The sequence below is a fragment of the Sus scrofa genome, chromosome 2 (assembly GCF_000003025.6).
Source record: "Sus scrofa isolate TJ Tabasco breed Duroc chromosome 2, Sscrofa11.1, whole genome shotgun sequence".
In the NCBI taxonomy this organism is placed as follows: domain Eukaryota; kingdom Metazoa; phylum Chordata; class Mammalia; order Artiodactyla; family Suidae; genus Sus; species Sus scrofa.
Window position 1 is genome coordinate 142454967 of NC_010444.4, and position 20841 is coordinate 142475807.

The following is a 20841-nucleotide window of genomic DNA, read 5'->3' on the forward strand; positions in this document are numbered from 1 at the left end:
ATCCTTAACCCATCAAGCAAGGCCAAGGATCAAACCTGCATCCTCATGGATCCCAGTTAGTTTCATTACCACTGAGACAGCATGGGAACACCTCTTTTACAACAAAAAAAACCCCTCTAATATTTCTTTTGGGCTCTTTCTTTTTTTTTTTTTTTTTTTTTTTTGCAACTGCACCCATGACATATAGAAGTTCCCAGGCTAGGGGTCGAGTCAGAGCTGCAGCTGCTGGTCCACATCACAGCCACAGCAAAGCGGGATCTGAGTCACGTCTGTGACCTACACCACAGCTCACAGCAACACCAGATCCTTAACCCACTGAGCAGGGCCAGTGATCAAACCCACATCCTCAAGGATATTAGTCAGGTTCATTAACACTGAGCCACAACGGAACTCCTTTTTGGTTCTTTCTTAGGATTTCCATCTCTCTGTTTACATTGCCCTTCTCTTTTGTTCTTACATGCTGTCTACTTTATCTATTAGACCATTAGCATACTAATCATTGTTGTTTTAAATTCCACATCTGTTAATTCTGACATTCCTGTCATGTCTAGTTCTGATGTTTGCTCTGCTCTTCGGATTGTGGGGTTTCTTTTGCCTTTTGATATGCCTCATAATTGTTTGTTGATAACTGGACATTATGTATCAGGTAGAAGGAACTACTATAAATAAGCTAATAATAATGTGGTGGTGAGGTATTGGGAAAGGAGAAGCATTCTGTTGTCCTATGATTAGGTCTCCGCCTTTTAGTAATCACATGCTTCTGAACTATGAACTTCACAATTTTTTCTCATTCCCCTCCACCCCAGGTTAGACAGGATGGCTGGAATGCCCTGGAGTTGGATATTTTTGGAATACCATAGAAGGCTGCTGGAGTTAGGATTTCCATTCCTTCAGGTCATTTGGGCTCTGATAATAACCCAACATTGGCTCTGATAATAACCCAACATTTAGTCTTCCATTAGTTAGTTTTCCCCAAGAGAAGGCCTTGTTAAGAACAGAGTACTCTGGGTATTTCAGAGTGATTCTGTTTCCCTCCCACTGCCAGAAACATGAGGGATTTTTCTGATATTTACTGGAGGTAAATTTCAAAATACTTTTTGCCCCCCATGACTGCTTTCCCCTAGAGTTTTCAATTTACAGATTCACCCACATTGAGCCTCCAGCAGTTTGTCATATTTTAGATATTCCTCCTCCAGCTCTGGTTCCCACATTGTCTTCTCTCTTGAGTTCTGTGCCAGTAATCTCTGACAAAAATCTGTATTTCTCTCTGTCTTTTTGGCCATACCCCACAGCATGCAGAATTTCCCAGCCCAGGGATTGAACCCAAGCCACTGCAGTGACCATGCCAGATCCTTAACCTGCTGTGACACAAGAGAAATACCCCTGTATATCCCTTTAATTTGGGGGCAGTGGTTTCCCCAGGTCTTCCCCTCTCTTGCAAATCCAAGAATAGTTGTTAATTTTTTCATTCTTTTCTGCTTTTTACCTGTTGTTAGATTGGAGTGGTAATTCAAAGTTCTTTACATTCAGAACTAGAAACTAGAAATCCATTATAGTGTCCTTTGATGGAATTTTTATCAACTTTTATGAAGTCTAATTTGCTTATTTTTTTTCTTTTTTACCTATACCTTATCTGAGAAATCATCACCAACCTCAGTATCATGAATGTTTTGCCCTGTCTTCTTCTAAGAGTTTTATAGTTTTAGGTCTTACATTTAGGTCTTGGAGTCATTTGAGTTACTTTTTTATGTGGTGCAACATAAGGGTGTAACTTCATTCTTTTGCATGTGGAGATCCTTCTGCAGTCAAAAAATTTAACTGTTCAATCTCTAAATATCCTGTCTAGGGATCGAATCTGCACTGCAGCTAGGACGTGCACCGCAGCTGTGGCAAAGGCAGATCCTTAACCCACTGTGACACTAGGTTACTATCCCCTCCCCTTTTTTTGCCTGCACCCATGTCATATGGAAGTTCCAGGTCAGCGATTGTGCTGGGCTGCAGCTGTGAGCTACACTGCAGGTGTGGCAATGCCATAAACGACTCCACCGGGCCAGAGATTGAACCCATGCCTCCACAGTGACTAGAGCCACTACAATTGGATTCTTAACCCACTTTGCCACAGCAGGACCCCCCCCCAACTTTTTAAAAAGGCTATTCTTTAAGAATTAACTAGTGATAGTTTATTCAATTTTTATGTTACAAGAAAGAAAATTTTGTATATCTGCATGATATACCAACTTTCTCAAAAATCTCTTTTGCAATGACCATTCACTGCAAATACTCTGGACCATAGGTTGATTCAATAAGATCAGAAAGGCAGGCAAGATGACCAACTATCAAACTTACTGAGGGATAGAGAACTTAAATATTTAATGACTGCCCACTACACACACTGTACCAGGTTTTACACACTTTATGAAGGTTAGATGTGAACCCAAGTTATATTTATCTATTAATAGAATAGCATTGATACTGCCAGATAAGCACACCCTTTAAATCCTTTCACTTAACTACAAATGGTGGAACCAAAAATAGATCTTTGCCCAAGGAAGAATGCCAGTGTGCACTAACATTTCCATTTCCAGAGATTTTACACAAGTGAGCAACATTAGAACATGGGAACATTCAAGCTATTATCACTCTACTCAAATCTGGGACTGAGCACCATTTGTCCAGTATCAGCGTTACTGCCTTGTTCCACCATCATGTAAAACTTTATAAGAAACAATGTTTGGTAATTGTGTGTGTGTGTGTGTAGGGTGGGGGACTTTTCTGGTTGTGGTGGTTGTTTTTTTTTTTTAACGTAACACAGCTAGCTTTCCAAAGTGCTTTCTTTTTTTTAGTGGTACCTAATTATAAAGCACCAAAACTGTCATTTAAAAAAGAAGATGTACTTGGCAACATCAGATCCAAAGTAAGCCGATCACTACCTTTTCAATAAGCATTTAACAAAGATAAATTTTTTCAGAAAGCCAAGTGATTCCCAGTATGGGCTGCACTACTGTTTACAAGGGCAGATGGTCTTCCTACCCCCTGAAACCTATGTTGATCCCTCACACTTTTCCAGACATCACTTAGCTTTTTGGGGTCCATTTTTCTCTTGCCAGGCTGTCTCCTCCTTGCTCTTTTCCCCACCTATATCCCCTCTGACTCTGACCTAGGTTCACTCTTTCCTTCCCCCTGACTGCCCCTGGTCTACTCCCTCTGGGCAGATGCAGGACAGAAGAGTGCTTCCTCGATGCATTTCACTGACCAATCACCACTATACTTTTTTGGATTTGGGATCCTTTTAGTAAAATGAACTAATCAACTTGTTTGTACTAGTCACCCTACCACACCTCACCCCTCAAAAACTATTCGGGTTGTCACGGAAAAAAATGCACACTGTTTAGGAGTTCAAGATCACAAACCTGAGGAAGGTTCCTTAGAGTCCTTAAATGTGCGAGCGACCTAGTCTAATGTTCTAATTTTGTAGGTGAGAATACCGCTGGATGTGCCCAAGGCTGTGCAGTTACCCAGCAGCTGGCCCAAACTAGAACCATAGTCCGTGCTCTTACCACCATATTACAATTATCACAAAACCCAAGGTTAAAGTTAAAAGTGGTTTTTTGCTTTTGTCTTTTTGTCTTTTTGGGCCACACCCAAGGCATATGGAGGTTTCCAGGCTAGGGGTCTAATCGGAGCTATAGCTGCCAGCCTCCACCACAGGATCCAAGCCGCGTCTGCGAACTACACCACAGCTCACAGCAATGCCGGCTCCTTAACCCACCGAGCGAGGCCAGGGATCGAGCCAGCAAACTCATGGTTCCTAGTCGGATTTATTTCCGCTGCGTCAGGACGGGAACTCCAAGCCTCAGAGGGGACCTGCCACACCCCTTGAGGCACTGTGAGTCAAATTTTCATGTAGGTACAGCATTCTGATTATGAATTAATTGGACTGAAGTTGAAAGAGTTTATAAATAGATTTTCTCAAATCTTTTCTTCTGAAAACCTAATCTTCACATAGTATTTACATTAAAAAATTTGGCTATGAGGAGTTCGTGCTGTGGCATAGCCGGTTGTGTTAAGAACCCAGCTAGTATCCATGAGATGCAGGTTCCATCCCTGGCCTTGCTCAGTGGGTTAAGGATCCTGCCTTGCAGCAAGCTGTGGTGTAAATTGCAGATGTGTCTCCCATCCACTGTGGCACTAGCTGTGACTGTGGCTGTGGCCCTAGGCTGGAAACTTCCATATGCCACAGGTGTGGCTGTAAAAAGAAAAATAAATACATAAAATAAAAATTTGGCTATGGATTAGATTTATAAAATTCTCAGATATGTGTACTTGATATTGATTCAACATTCATATGATTTTTATTGAAATATGACAGTGTTTTACCTTAATAAGAAAAAAACAGGTGGAGATGAAAATAGGAATAAAGATCCATTGAACACAATTTGGAATAATGACTTTTGGAAGTCAAAGTTATAAGTTCAGTTCTTATGTGTTATATTACAAGCAACAAAGGGAAATGTCCCAAATATTATTCTAATATTTAAAGTATCTGAAAATGATGTTATTGTTCATACAACATTGAGGGAATTTTAAGTGTATGTCAGAAAAATTTCTAAAACTTTGATATATAAGTACCTGGTATGATATATAATTTTTAAAAACAAACATCCAAACTATCCTAGGATAAGGTGAACTTTAGTGGTCAAAGCACCTTACTTTAAAACTCCAGAGTTTAGTTACAAATATTTAATAATAGAAATATATGAGCTGATAACTCATTTAAAATAAAAAGATGTGAGGTTACTACATGTATCTTGATTTCCCCAAATCTAATTGTAATATCTTTATGGTTAAAGAAAAAGTTAAAGAAAAACACTACTGTATCATGTACTCTCAGTGAGATTTGGAATGTCCGTCTTAAAGGACATAAAATTGAAAATGCATTAAGTAAATTGCAAATGAATGTAGGGACGTCAGTGACTGGACCTAAAATCTACATCATCCAGCCACATGATGTCGCTGTATACCACAAAGTCTTGTCAATGTTTGCAATGTACTGATTATCAAAAACTAAAGGAGGAAGCTCCATTTTGTCACCGCCCCAGAGAAGACGAAAACGGTAAGGAGATAAATTATTGAAAATATGAAGTAAAAAAAAAAAAAAAGCTAAGATTTTAAGTAAAGTGAGAGAGATAGGAAAGGTGTCGTGCATTTGCGATGCTGTTTTCCGGGAGAGGTGGCCAGGGAGCCCGGCGCCTGCTGCTCCCGCTTCTGTTTCTCGCAGCCTGGGAGGCCGGAAGCAGCCAGATCCACTACTCGGTCCCCGAAGAGGCCAAACACGGCACCTTCGTGGGCCGCATCGCTCAGGACCTGGGGCTGGAGCTGGCGGAGCTGGTGCCGCGCCTGTTCCGGATGGCGTCCAAAGGCGGCGGGGACCTTCTGGAGGTAAACCTGCAGAATGGCATTTTGTTTGTGAATTCTCGGATCGACCGGGAGGAGCTGTGTGGTCAGAGCGCAGAATGTTATATCTACCTGGAGGTGATCGTGGAGCGGCCGCTGCAGGTGTTCCACGTGGAGGTGGAGGTGAAGGACATTAACGATAACCCACCGGTTTTTAGAGCCAAAGAACAAAGATTCTTTATTCCTGAATCTAGACTGCTGGATTCGCATTTCCCGATAGAGGGCGCTGCTGATGCAGACATTGGGATCAATGCTTTTCTAACATACACCCTCAGCCCCAGTGATTATTTCGCTTTAGATGTACAGGCAAATGACGAATTGAGTAAGTCACTTTCTCTTGAATTGAAGAAGTTTTTGGATAGAGAAGAAACACCCGAATTTCGTTTATTATTGACAGCCACTGACGGGGGCAAACCAGAGCTGGAAGGTACAGTTCAGCTGCTGATCACAGTGCTCGACGTTAATGATAACGCCCCATTGTTTGCCCAGGCCGTGTACAGAGTACACTTACTAGAGACTACAGCAAATGGAACATTAGTGACCGCATTAAATGCCTCTGACGCTGACGAAGGTGTAAATGGCGAAATTATCTTTTCCTTTGTCAGCGATGTTCCTCTTAACATTAAGAAAACCTTCAAAATAGATTCCACCTCAGGGGAAATTAAGTTAATTGGTAGACTGGATTATGAAGAAACAAATCCTACGAAATTCAAGTAAAAGCTGTTGACAAAGGAAGTCCTCCAATGTCAAATCACTGCAAGGTTTTAGTGAAAGTGCTGGATGTAAATGATAATGCTCCAGAAATGGCTGTCACATCCCTGTCTTTGCCGGTGAGAGAGGACTCTCCACCCAACACGGTCATAGCTTTCATCTCCTTGTCCGACCGAGACTCCGGCGTTAATGGGCAGATGACTTGTACCCTGACGCCTCATGTCCCCTTCAAGCTGGTGTCCACTTTCAAGAATTACTATTCCCTGGTGCTGGACGGCACCTTGGACCGCGAGAGCGTGGCGAGCTATGAGCTGGTGGTGACCGCGCGGGACGGCGGCTCGCCTTCGCTGTGGGCCACGGCGAGCGTGTCGGTGGAGGTGGGCGACGTGAACGACAACGCGCCGGTGTTCGCGCAGCCCGAGTACACGGTGTTCGTGAAGGAGAACAACGCGCCCGGCTGCCACATCTTCACGGTGTCGGCGCGCGACGCGGACGCGCAGGAGAACGCGCGGGTGGCCTACTCGCTGGTGGAGCGGCGGGTGGGCGAGCGCGCGCTGTCGAGCTACGTGTCGGTGCACGCGGAGAGCGGCCAGGTGTTCGCGCTGCAGCCGCTGGACCGCGAGGAGCTGGAGCTGCTGCAGTTCCGGGTGAGCGCGCGCGACGCGGGCGCGCCGCCGCTGGGCAGCAACGTGACGCTGCAGGTGTTCGTGCTGGACGAGAACGACAACGCGCCCGCGCTGCTGCCGCCGCCGCCGCCGTCGCCCTGGCCGCCGCACGGGTGGGCCGGGGGCGCGGGCGGCGGGGCGGGCGTGGTGAGCAGCGGGTGGCGCGGTGGGTGGGCGCGGGCCAGGTGGTGGCGAAGGTGCGCGCGGTGGACGCGGACTCGGGCTACAACGCGTGGCTGTCGTACGAGCTGCAGGAGGAGGCGGCGGCGCCGGGGGGCGCGCGGAGCGCGTTCCGCGTGGGGCTGTACACGGGCGAGATCAGCACGACGCGCGCCCTGGACGAGGCGGACGCGGCGCGCCAGCGCCTGCTGGTGCTGGTGAAGGACCACGGCGAGCCGGCGCTGACGGCCACGGCCACCGTGCTGCTGTGGCTGGAGGACGGCGGCGCGGCGCCCAAGGCGTCTTCGCGGCTGGTGGTGGGCCCCGCGGCGGCGGCGGCGGAGGCGGCGCTGGTGGACGTGCACGTGTACCTGGTGGTGGCGATCTGCGCGGTGTCGAGCCTGCTGGTGCTGACGCTGCTGGTGTACACGGCGCTGCGGTGCTCGGCGCCGCGCGGCGAGGGCGCGTGCGTGCCCGGGCCGGCCCGGCTGGTGTGCTCGAGCGCGGTGGGCAGCTGGGCTTCGTCTCCGCGGCGGCGGCGGCAGCGGGTGTGCTCTGGGGAGGGGCCGCCCAAGGCCGACCTCATGGCCTTCAGCCCCAGCCTTTCTCCAGGTGTGAACACGTCGGAAGGAAATGAACATCCAGAAACAAATTCGGATCTTTGTGGTAAGGTAAGTTCAACTTTAAAGCTTTGGCTTTATTTATGTTTTTTAAATTTTACCTACCTAACCATTTTTTTCAAAAGTCACTTTAAAAGACGTATTCAAAGTGTTCAGTAAAATCAAAACATCTTACCGTTTATTGTAGGTATTAAAAAATTTTATATAATGATTTTTATTGTAGGTATTTATTCTATTAGTCCCAGCTGCATCTTGAATGAAACTTGGAATCAAACCACCACCAAAGAAACTAATGTAGGAACAATCTGTCATATTCCTTTGCATGATACTTAGCATGATACTTTTGAAAGAATACTGAAGTAGTAAGTAGTTTTGATCATATTTTACACAGAATCTTAACATAGTTAAATACGGTGACATTTTCAAGTTTATATCTTGCAACAAAACATCAAGTCTTGAACAAAAAGTTATAGGCGACGTTACAGAAATTATCTTTCCCCTAAGGTTTTTTAAGTTTCAAAGTGGGCAATTAAAAATTGTTTTAAGAGAAAGTAATATGTATAGGGTGATGTTTTAATTTTTATGTTAAATTATATAACTTTCTTGTGGTGATCAGTTTGCTGATGCCAACGACTTTGAGTTCTCCTACTTCTAGAAATGTGGAATTAATTTTTTATTATAGGATCTGCTTAGAAAACACTTACTGAGCCCCTTCCATTTACTCACAAATGTTCTAAAACCCTTTACTTTTACCTCTCTCAACCTTTCCAGTAACTCTGTAAAGTGCATACTTTAGGCGCACTTTATGGATGAAGGCACTGAGGCTCAGACGAAGTGCAGTATTTTTACTAAGTTTTCTGCAAGTTTCCCAAGAATATCCAGAACTTGCTTGTTTTAATGCACTTCATTTCCTTTCATAAAATATTTAAGGTAGCTTACAATGGAAGAAATTTGCAAAAGCAAATGTTTAAAAGCCAAATTAAAAGATCAAGAGGAGTGTGAACAATTTATCAAAAAAATTAATCATAGGCTGAGTGCACATCCTAATACCTTCCTGGAAGTAACTAAATATAATAAATGGGAATAAAGGGAAATCTTCTATACCAGTTCTTCAAGAGAGGAAAAAAAACTTCTCTTCCTGCTGTAAATTCAAAGAAGAGTGGATTCCTGCTCATTATGTCAGGGCTTAGCGATATAGTGAACAGCGTGTTTGATAGCATTTTTGCAAAACCACCTAAACATACTTGTTATAAATATTATTATATTTGCCTATCATCAAATCAAGAGCATAATGTTAAACTTTACTTCATGTTTAATTCTGAAGTTACACATGTATTAACATATTTTTTGTTTGCAAACATTCAAATAAAAATACAGAAAAAGTCCGATTAAAGTCCTCTTGTGAAAACATTCTATAGGAAATTAGTATAATTTGCTAAGTTTCCAGAGATTTGAAATGATATAGAGCTGTTGCTTGGAGTGTTGCAAGAAATAAGCCGTGAGCATGTTTCTGTAACTTTCAAACATTAATTACTGTACCACCCCGCCTTTTGGCAAAAATCAGCCCCAATTTTTTTTTTTTTTAGAGTTAGGTTGTCAAGAAAAGTTTCCGGATCCTTTAAATATGAGATCAACTTTGGAAGATTATCAAATTGGGAAAGGTAAATTAAAGAGTCACAAAATAATTTCTCTTCCTCGATTCGCATTGCTATATCTCCATGTGTAAGCCTAGGAGTTCCTCTAGGGACACTCAATATATTTAATCATCGGTTCATTTCACAAGCACGCATGGAGAGCCTGCTACATACTAAGCCCTAGTGTAGAAGCTACGACTCAGCAATAGTGAAATAGGCAAGGTCCTTGGCTTCAAGGGGACCACATTGCAGCCTATTGAAATAGAAATTATACTATGAAAAGACTTTGATGTAGTGTAATACTGCCTTTTAGTTTTCTTTGTCTAACCAAGCTGTCTATAAGGGAGGATCTCATTCTATTCGTGACTTTTTAAAGATTGGCAACATAGGAGTTCCCTGGTGGCCTAGTGGTTGGGGATCTAGCATTGTCACTGCTGTGGCTCAGGTTACTGCTACAGCTGAGGATTGATCTCTAGCCCAGGAATTTCCACGTGCCAAGGGTGTGGCTGAAAAAAAAGGTAACATAATGCTGACTATTACAAGCCAGTTTTCTGGAAACAAAGCAGATATGGGCTTTCCTTCTTTATGCAAATTGCACTCAGAAAACTTATGTGTAATTCTCATTGCTCCAACTAAAGAAAATATAATAAAGTAGGTGGAGATTGCTCTGGAAAGGGTAATTAAAATGATAAAAAAGGAGTTCCCGTGGTGGCGCAATGGTTAACGAATCCAACTAGGAACCATGAGGTTGCGGGTTCGGTCCCTGCCCTTGCTCAGTGGGTTAACGATCTGGCGTTGCTGTGAGCTGTGGTGTAGATTGCAGACGCGGCTCGGATCCCACGTTGCTGTGGCTCTGGTGTAGGCTGGCAGCTACAGCTCTGATTAGACCCCTAGCCTGGGAACCTCCATATGCCACGGGAGCAGCCCAAGAAATAGCAAAAAAAAAAAAAAAAAAAAAAAAAAAAAAAAAGATAAAAAAAATTAGGAGGGATAGAGGAAATTATATTTTGTTTTGCTTTCTTTTTTGACCGTACCCATGACACGCAGAAGTTCTCAGGCCAGCAATAGAACCTGAGCCACAGCAATGACCAGAGACACAACAGTGACAACACCAGGTCCTTAACCTACTAAGCCACTAGGGAACTCCAGAAACTACGTTTTGAGTCCAAAGAAAATCATAAGCAGTATTGAGAAGGTAAACATACACTTCTTCTAGCAAGCCAAAAAGAACTTGTTAGAGGCTGGCATTTGAAGCTAGAATGGCACGACTTGTTTCTTCAGGAATTTATATAGGTTGAAAAATCAATTTTTTAGCAATACTTCACTGAGAGGTCAACAGTAAGATTACTAATGGAACTGGATGTCATTTGATGAATACCAGTAGCCTATTAAATTTGGCCTGAAGAAATTCAGGCATGCCTTCCCACAGCTACACTGGGATCACTGTCAAAACAAAATTTTAGATTAACGCATTTTGAATCTAAGAACAACCAAACATTTCTTTCTGTATTATGATTATTGTTGCAAAGGTTAAGACTTTTCTGGGTGAGTTGAAGGTATAATATCAGATATTAGTTAATGATCACTAAACCAAAAAAAAAAAGTGGGTTTAAGATTCCAAAGCAGAGTTCAGCTTGTGGCTCAGCACCTTACGAACCGGACTAGTATCCATGAGGATGCGGATTGATTCCTGGCCTTGCTCAGTGGGTTAAGGAGCTAGTGTTGCCATGAGTTGTGGTATATAGTTCGGCAGCCGTAGCACTGATTCCACCCCTAGCCTGGGAATTTCTATGTGCCACACATGCAGCCCTAAAAACAAACAAAAAAAAGCAAAAAAAAAAATTGCAAAACTTGAAGAATGATTTTTTTAAATGAAAAGATACTTCTGGAATGGAGGAAAAGATAATTGTGGAGGGGTATAGTTAATATTTATTTTAATATAATTATGAATGGATTTTCCATTGATAGTATGTATTCTTGTGCTACTCAGAATCTTTGTGTGCCAACTTTCAATAGTTTTGTCTTCCTTTACAAGATTTTTCCAGAAAATGTATTACTTCTTCCCTCCTTTATAAAGATGTCCCTGTTGCCTTGTTTTTCTACTTTTCTCCTGTACTTTGCTATGATTAATATGTTATTCATTAATACTTTAGTACTGATAAAACAGAATAATATAGTGTTGTGGAAATATTATTCTTTGGTACTTATTTCATAGTATGTTTACAATCCAGATTAGTCATTCATTAAGGAAATTTACTTTTGTATTTATTTTCATTAAAGTATAGTTGATTTACAATGTTGTACCAATTTCTGCTGTCCAGCAAAGTGACACACATATACATCCCAAGAGACTGTCCATGGTTCCCTATGGTAGGACTTCATTGCTTATCCATTCTAATAAGCTTGGCAATAGCTTGCCTCTACTATCCCCCAACTCCCAGTCTATCTCCCTCCCTCCCTTGGCAGCCACAAGTCTGTTCTCTCTGTCTGTGGGTCTCTTTCTGTTCTGTAGATAGGTGCATTTGTGCCATATTTTAGATTCAGTATATAAGTGATATCATATTGTATTTGCCTTTTTCTTTATAACTTATTTAACTTAGCATGGTAATCTCTAATTGCATCTATGTTGCTGCAACTGGCATTATTTCATTCTTTTTTGTGGCTGAGTAGTATTCCATTGTATACATATACCACATCTTCTTAATCTGTTCATTTGTTGATGGATATTTAGGTTGCTTCCCTGTCTTTGCTATTGTGAATAGTGCTGCTATAAACAAAGGGGTGCATATACCTTTTTGAATTATAGTTTTGTTTGGATGTATGCCCGGGAGTGGGATTGCTAGATCATACGGTAGTTTTTGTTTGTTTGTTTTTTAGGGCCACACCCATGGCATATGGAAGTTTCCAGGCTAGAGGTCCAATTGGAGCTGTAGCTGCCAGCCTATGCCACAGCAATGCCAGATCTGAGCCATGTCTGTGACCTACACCACAGCTCATAGCAATGCTGGATCCTCAACCCAGTGAGAGAGGCCAGGGATCAAACCCACATCCTCATAGATACTAGTCGGGCTCATTACCACTGAGCCATGATGGGAACTCCTCATATGGTAGTTCTAGGTTTAGTTTTCTGAGGAACCTCCTTACTGTTTTCTGTAGTGGTTATACCAATTTATATCATTTAGGAAGCTTACTGACTTAAAAAAGGTCATAGCCTCAAAAGCTTAAGTTATATATAGTGACATCTTATTACCAGATTATACTCATTGTTATGCAGTTGGATTAGTTTTGGTTAATATTAATTATCCATTAAAATTGGCAGCTTCACACCTTTGTTGCCCATCTGAAAAAAAAAACTAAGCAAAAATCATCAGGCTGTCAATACTGAAAATACTGAAAATCATCCATGAGGATGCAGGATCGATCCCTGGCCTTGCTCAGTGGGTTACGGATCCAGCATTGCCATGAGCTGTGGTGTAGGTTGCAGATGCGGCTCAGATCTGGCATGGCTGTGGCTGTGGCTTAGGCTTGGCAGCTACAGCTCCGATTCGACCCCTAGCCTGGGAACCTCCATATGCCGCGGGTACGGCCCTAAAAAGATAAATAAATAAATAAACAAACAAATAAATAAATAAAGTGACCTTGGTATGATGCTACCAATGTAATTTCATTTGTAGGGGAGTATTACATCTACATTGCTTAAAATACAAAGGAGAACACTGGAGAGGACTCCTTCTTGATACACTCCTTCTTTTTTGCAAAACTTCCTTCCTAAGATTAGAATTATAATTCTAGTTTCTAGTATAACAATAAGTAATTAGAAAAGTTAGGTGTCACAAAATATCTTTGAGACTTTTGGTCAGTCAAGGATACAAATAAATGAGGCTGAGAAATAGTTTGTTCTGGTAGCCGCTATCAATATCTCTCTTCTCCTTCTGATAACATTGGAGGATCTCACTTTCCTGCTACTTTGAGCTGTGATTTTCTTTGATCAATGAAATGCGAATGAGGTATATCACTTCCAAGTAGAAATAGGTAGTTGCCAGTGCAAGACTGTCTTCGGCTGTCTTTTCTTGTTGCAGCAATTAGGGAAGTAAAGGCTGATGTTGAGATGCCACAAGATCAAAGCATTCTGGGATGTGACGCCAACATGTGGAGAAAGGCTGTTCTAGGCAGTCTCCTGTAACCACAGAGAACCTTGCACGAGTCAGAAATAAAATTATGTTTATTTTAAAGATGGAATGGGAATGTCAGTATACAGCATCATGGTCATTATGGTTCCACTGCCATTAAGCTAATGGGAACAGAGTAAGTGTTAGGAGGAGAGCGTTACAGCAGGTAGTAATACAAGTCATAGGATAACATTATTAAGGACCTTTTCACGAAGGTATCTGACCATTAAGTGGATTAGATAATTTGGATTCCACAGAAGGATTATTGTGTAGTGATTTCTTTTTCTTATATATTAAAAGTAAGGAGTTCCCGTCATGGCTCAGTGGTAATGAGCCTGACGAGTAACCATGAGGATGCGGGTTTGATCCCTGGCCTTGCTCAATAGGTTAAGGATCCACCGTTGCCGTGAGCTGTGGTCACAGCCGAGGCTCGGATCTGGCATTGCTGTGGCTGTGGCGTAGGCCAGTGGCTGCAGCTCCAGATTGGACCCCATAGCCTGGGAATTTCCATATGGCCACACGTGCAGCCCTAAAAAAGGAAAATAAGTAAATAAATAAAATAAAAAATAAAAAGAGAAGAAAAATAGTAAGCTGAATTTAAAATGTTTTAGGCACTTCTTCTCTTCCTCCTCCTCTCCCTCCCCTCCCCCTTCCCCCTCCTCCTTTTTCTTCCTCTTCTTCCTCTTCTTCTCCAGCATCCATTTCCCCTTCCTGTTTTTTTTTTTTTTCCCTTTTGGGACTTTGTTGTAGTGTTGCCGAAGAGTTGGATGAAAATTTTTCTAGAATGAATGCTCAGACACATAAATCCTAGGGAACTGAGTTTGCTGTGGTAAGTGCAAAGGGCGTAATGTTAGCAATGGATACTATATGAGTTTTGCAGTGCTGCTGCAACAAATTACTGCAAACCTGGGGGCTTCAAACAACAGAAATTTATTCTCATAGTTCTGTAAGACAGAAGTCCAACAGCAAAGTGTTGGCAGGGCCATGTTCCTTCTAAAGGCTCTAGGGGAGAATTCTTCCTTGCCCCTTCCAGCTTCTGGTGGCTCCTGGGATTACTTGACTTATTGGAGCCTATCTCCAATTTCTGTCCCCATCTTCACATTACCCTCTTTCATGTGTCTCTGGGTAGCTTCTCTTTTCTTGTCTCTTATAAGGACACCTGTCATTGAATGCGTGGCCCACCCAAATATAGGATGATACCAGGGTTAAAGTTACCTTAATTATATCTGCAAAGATCTCTATGTCAAATAAGGACACATTTTAATGTTCTGAGTAGATATATCTTTTGGGGCTGTTATTCCAACCACTACACATACAAAAAGATGTCAAGCTTAGTGTTATTTGTTGAGCATGGCTTCTCTGTGTCCTTTCCCCATTGATGGAAATGTGCTTGGATTTCTGGCAGTGTTACTCTGTCTCTCTGAGGGAGGGAGAAAGAGACATCCTAGGTCCTTAGGAACCTTAAATAACAGCAGAATGTGCCTCACACCTTCAGAAACGTCATCCTAAAGATCCAGCAGAATTACCTTATAGGACTGCAAAAACTCCCTTAGGCAAACCAGGAGCTAAGATATGGATTCTAGGCATAATTCTTTAATATGTCAGCAGGAGCCAATATGTGACCACTGAATATTTAAAAAAAAAAAAACCCTACAGGGTATTACAAACATGCATTTGCCTTGCAACCATGTAATGATATAATGGCCAGTCTGTCACTATATGCAATCAGTTTAAACTCCAGGAGAACCTGGGTGCAGGAGTCCTTGCACTGACCTTCACAGGAACCACGCCCCTCATTTCAAGTCTGCATGATACAGGCCTGCCTGATTTCATTTCCTGGCTTCTGGAATGAGTAAGCGACCCATGTCAGGCCAATGCGAGAACTATCACAACTATGGACTGACAAAAGGACAGTCATGTCATCTAAACTGGATCAATGGATGTGATATTCTAAGATTTTTGCTGGGACTATTAGGAAAAGGGCACTTTTTGCTGAGAATCACTAAATGTAGTCTGAAAATAGGTAGCCTAAAAGCTACTTTGGCCATTTTGCCATCACATGTACAAGTATTATAAATGTGGAGCTATTTTTCTTATAGCATTATTAAAATGTCTATATGTACCTCTTCTGAAACTAGTAAATAAGTGTCCATTTCCATGTATAAGACAGTAAGTGATGCTCTGCTTTTTTCATTAGGTCAGTTTACTTGGGGTTCATTGTTAGAGTGTGATTAAAATAAGTACACACTTTACAGATGGTGTGAATAAGTATCTTAAGATATTTGACTCAAGTGAGAAATTAGCGTTGGTTTTCAGTGCTGAGAGGAAAAGCTGGTTTTTATTTAGCAAGGATTTTTCTTTTCTTTTGTGGACACTGTAAATCTTGCAATTAATTTTGTTTTCCTCTTGCTAAAAACAAAGTTTGTGACCTCCTTATAGTAACTGAAAATAACTTTTATGCATTGGAACACTGACCTAGCTTCATTCTCTTTCATCTCTATGTCATCTTTATCCTATTTTCATAGTTTATGTGTGAAAGGACAGCCAAGATTTTTTTTTTTTTTTTTTTTTTTGCTTTTTAGGGCTGCACCCACAGCATATGAAAGTTCTCCAGGCTAGGGGTCGAATAGGAGCTACAGCTGCTGGTAGCTGCTGTACAGCTACAGTCTGCAGTGTACACCATAGCTCGTGGCAATGCTGGATCCTTAACCCACTGAGTGAGGCCAGGGATCAAACCTGCATCCTCATGGTTACTAGTCGGGTTTGTTACCGCTGAGCCATAATGGAAACTACCAGCCAAGAATTATTAAAATAAGATATTCTCAAATAATTAACATTAAAAAGAGGTGAATTGTACTGTTCTTGAATGAAAATCCAAATGTAGTAGAAAAGAGAACACTCTTAATTAAGAATACATTATCTAATCAGGAACAAATTATTGACTAATGTCCAAACCTCTGCAAACAGTTCAGAAAACAAAATGAAATCACAAAAAAAACAACCATGGAATATGTAAATATACATACATTTTCTTTTTTTGTGTTTTTAGGGTTGCACCTGCAGCATATGGAAGTTCCCAGGCTAGGCCAGGGATCGAACCTGCATCCTCATGGATACTAGTCAGGACTTGCTGAGCCACAATGGGAACTCCTATAAATATATTCTCAATTGACTAAAATATTCTTTGATTCCTATGTGCTTTATTTGAAGAAACGGAAAAAAAAGAAACAAAAATTCTGTTTTATATGAAAGAATTGAAAGCAGAATCTCAGAGATATTTTCACACCCATGCTCATAACAGCACATTTTACAACAGCTAAGAGATGGTAGCAGCCCAAATGTCCATGGACAGATGAATGAATAGATACATATATCAGAATATTATTCAGCCTTAAAAAGTAAAGAAATCAGGAGTTCCTGTTGTGGCTCAGTGGTAATGAATGAAACTAGGACCCATGAGGATGCAGGTTGGATCCCTTACCCTTCTCAGTGGATTGCGAATCTGGTGTTGCTACAAGCTTGGGTGTGTGGCATATGCCAGCAGCTGAAACTCTGATTGGACCTCTAGCCTGGAACTTCCATATGCCAAAAGTGTAGCCTCAAAAAGACAAAAAAAGTTAAATCCACTACATGCTATCACAAACAAGTATGGGAGATTCCATTTATTGAGGTTCCTCGAACAGTCAACTTCATAGAAACAGGAAGCAGAATGGTGGTTAGAGGCATGTGTTGTGGTGCCATTAAAGGGGAGTTGTTTTTTTAATGGGTGTAGGGGTTCATGTTTGCAAGATGAAAGGTTCTGAACATAGGTTTCACAAAAACGTGAATATACTTAACATACTAAATTGTATACTTAAAAGTGGACAAGATAGTAAATTTTGTTATTTTAATACAGTAAAAAGGTGAAATGATATATTTCGAGTTTAAAATAGGCATTTTTCCTAAATGAAAGCCGCTAGTAAACTTAGATTAGGCAATTGTTTAGTTTCAAATCTACAGAGGAAATAGTAGAGCCTACATTTTGGCCACATGGTGTCGCTGTCTACCACAGTGTATTCTCCTGGAGGAAATATACTCAGAGCCCTATTGTCACTCCAGAGATGCGGAACAATAAGAGAAGCAGCAGGACTTAAGCAGAGACTAGAGGACGATATTTAAAATTTTGCAAGACATGATATTTTAATTTGATCAACTCACCGAGGATTGGTAATGGTGTCTCCTAAGAGTAGGGACGGGGAGGTCCGGCGTCTGCTACTCTCGCTTCTGCTCCTCGCAGCCTGGGAGGCCGGGAGCAGCCAGGTCCGCTACTCGGTCCCGGAGGAGGCGAAACACGGCACCTTCGTGGGCCGCATCGCCCAGGACCTGGGGCTGGAGCTGGCGGAGCTGGTGCCGCGCCTGTTCCGGATGGCGTCCAAAGGCGGCGGAGACCTTCTGGAGGTAAATCTGCAGAATGGCATTTTGTTTGTGAATTCTCGGATCGACCGGGAGGAGCTGTGCGGGCGGAGCCTGGAGTGCAGCATCCACCTGGAGGTGATCGTGGAGCGGCCGCTGCAGGTATTCCATGTGGAGGTGGAGGTGAAGGACATTAACGATAATCCTCCTGTGTTCCCCGGAACGCAAAAGACTCTATTTATGGCGGAATCCAGGCCGCTTGACTCTCGGTTTCCACTAGAGGGCGCCTCGGATGCAGATATCGGTGTAAACGCCCTTCTCTCCTACAAGCTCAGCTCCAGTGAGTTTTTCTTTCTAGATGTACAGACAAATGATGAACTAAGCCAGGCTTTGTCTCTTGTACTGAGGAAATCTCTGGACAGAGAGGAAACTGCTGAGATTAATTTGTTACTGGTAGCTACTGATGGGGGGAAACCTGAGCTCACGGGCACTGTTCAACTGCTTATTAAGGTATTAGATGTGAATGACAACGAACCTACTTTTGACCAATCAGTTTACAAAGTACAACTGTTAGAGAACATCGCAAACGGAACGTTGGTGATTAAATTAAATTCTTCTGATGCAGATGAGGGATCCAACAGTGAGATTGCGTATTCATTTAGTGGCGATGTGTCACCCAATATAAAGACCAAGTTCAAAATAGATCCTGGCTCAGGGGAAATCAGAACCCAGGGACAATTAGATTATGAAGAAACGAAATCCTATGAGATTCAAGTTATTGCTTATGACCATGGAAATCCATCAATGTCTGGCCACTGTAAAATTTCCGTAAAACTTGTGGACATCAATGATAACACACCAGAAGTCTCAATCACGTCTCTTTCACTTCCCATCAGAGAGGATGCTGAGTTGGGTACCGTCATTGCCCTCATGAAGGTGTCTGACCTAGACTCTGGTGTCAACGGAGAGGTTACCTGCACGCTGACTCATCATGTTCCCTTCAAGCTGGTGTCCACCTTCAAGAATTACTATTCGCTGGTGCTGGACGGCACCTTGGACCGCGAGAGCGTTGCGAGCTACGAGCTGGTGGTGAGCGCGCGGGACGGCGGCTCGCCTTCGCTGTGGGCCACGGCCCGCGTGTCGGTGGAGGTGGGCGACGTGAACGACAACGCGCCGGTGTTCGCGCAGCCCGAGTACACGGTGTTCGTGAAGGAGAACAACGCGCCCGGCTGCCACATCTTCACGGTGTCGGCGCGCGACGCGGACGCGCAGGAGAACGCGCGGGTGGCCTACTCGCTGGTGGAGCGGCGGGTGGGCGAGCGCGCGCTGTCGAGCTACGTGTCGGTGCACGCGGAGAGCGGCCAGGTGTTCGCGCTGCAGCCGCTGGACCGCGAGGAGCTGGAGCTGCTGCAGTTCCGGGTGAGCGCGCGCGACGCGGGCGCGCCGCCGCTGGGCAGCAACGTGACGCTGCAGGTGTTCGTGCTGGACGAGAACGACAACGCGCCCGCGCTGCTGCCGCCGCCGCCGCCGTCGCCCTGGCCGCCGCACGGGTGGGCCGGGGGCGCGGGCGGCGGGGCGGGCGTGGTGAGCCAGCGGGTGGCGCGGTGGGTGGGCGCGGGCCAGGTGGTGGCGAAGGTGCGCGCGGTGGACGCGGACTCGGGCTACAACGCGTGGCTGTCGTACGAGCTGCAGGAGGCGGCGGCGCCGGGGGGCGCGCGGAGCGCGTTCCGCGTGGGGCTGTACACGGGCGAGATCAGCACGACGCGCGCCCTGGACGAGGCGGACGCGGCGCGCCAGCGCCTGCTGGTGCTGGTGAAGGACCACGGCGAGCCGGCGCTGACGGCCACGGCCACCGTGCTGCTGTGGCTGGAGGACGGCGGCGCGGCGCCCAAGGCGTCTTCGCGGCTGGTGGTGGGCCCCGCGGCGGCGGCGGAGGCGGCGCTGGTGGACGTGCACGTGTACCTGGTGGTGGCGATCTGCGCGGTGTCGAGCCTGCTGGTGCTGACGCTGCTGGTGTACACGGCGCTGCGGTGCTCGGCGCCGCGCGGCGAGGGCGCGTGCGTGCCCGGGCCGGCCCGGCTGGTGTGCTCGAGCGCGGTGGGCAGCTGGTCTTCGTCTCCGCGGCGGCGGCGGCAGCGGGTGTGCTCTGGGGAGGGGCCGCCCAAGGCCGACCTCATGGCCTTCAGCCCCAGCCTGCCTCAAGGTCCAGGCTCAGCAGAAGAAAGACAACTCTCAGAAGCAGAACAATTAGGAAAGGTGAGTTTAAAATTTTTTTCTATTCTGAATATATGCTATCTTCTTTGTCTCAATGATTCTGTTAAAATTATTTTGATTCATAGCTCTGCCTTTATTTTATATCGTTATCCTATTGTGCAATGTATGGTATCAGAGATCAATTTCTTGTATTGAGAACAATTTGAATTGTTTTCTTACTTTTACATATGAGATTTTCCATAATTAGATCTCGCTATGAATAATAGGATTGAAGGATTGAAGAACACTTCAGCAAAATTTGAAAACTTTTACTTGTTTTTTCTCAAATTAAAAAATACACTTGGGGAATTCCCATCATAGCTCGGTGGTTAAAGAATCTGAGTAGCATCCTTGAGCACACAGGTTTGATTCCTGGCCTTGCTCAGTGGATTAAGGAACTGGCATTACTGTGAGCTGTGGTGTAGGTCCCAGATGCAGCTCGAATCCTGAGTTGTGCCTGTGATGTTGGCCGGCAGCTGTAGCTTGGATTGGACCCCTAGCCTGGGAACCTCCGTATACCGCGAGTGCGGTCCTAATAAGAAAACAAACAATTGCAAAAAATTTAGAGTACGATTATGGAATATATATGTTCAGTTTACATCATTCTTACATTCTGTCAAAATCTGTTGGAAATTTCCTAAATTATTCTTTCAATCAAGAATTCATTTGGAGTTCGCATCGTGGCTCAGTGGTTAACGAATCCGACTAGGAACCATGAGGTTGCAGGTTCGATCCCTGGCCTTGCTCAGTGGGTTAAGGATCCGGTGTTGCCGTGAGCTGTGGT

At 44.0% G+C, this 20841-nt stretch overlaps 2 protein-coding genes across 2 annotated transcripts in view; both read left to right on the forward strand.

Annotated features, from left to right (window-relative positions):
* Nucleotides 3761-8264, forward strand: LOC100621895 (protocadherin alpha-1). The gene is given in 4 exon segments (XM_021085162.1): nt 3761-6142; nt 6145-6977; nt 7016-7660; nt 8226-8264. Coding segments are annotated over 4 exon segments (2448 nt in total). The 5' UTR covers nt 3761-5211.
* The window catches only part of LOC100621803 (protocadherin alpha-2), a 188123-nt gene continuing 181361 nt past the window's right edge, over nt 14080-20841 (forward strand). Inside the window, 2 exon segments of the mRNA XM_021084900.1 lie at nt 14080-19943; nt 19945-20060. Coding sequence (XP_020940559.1) covers nt 17622-19943; nt 19945-20055 — 2433 coding nt within the window. The 5' untranslated portion in view covers nt 14080-17621 and the 3' untranslated portion in view covers nt 20056-20060.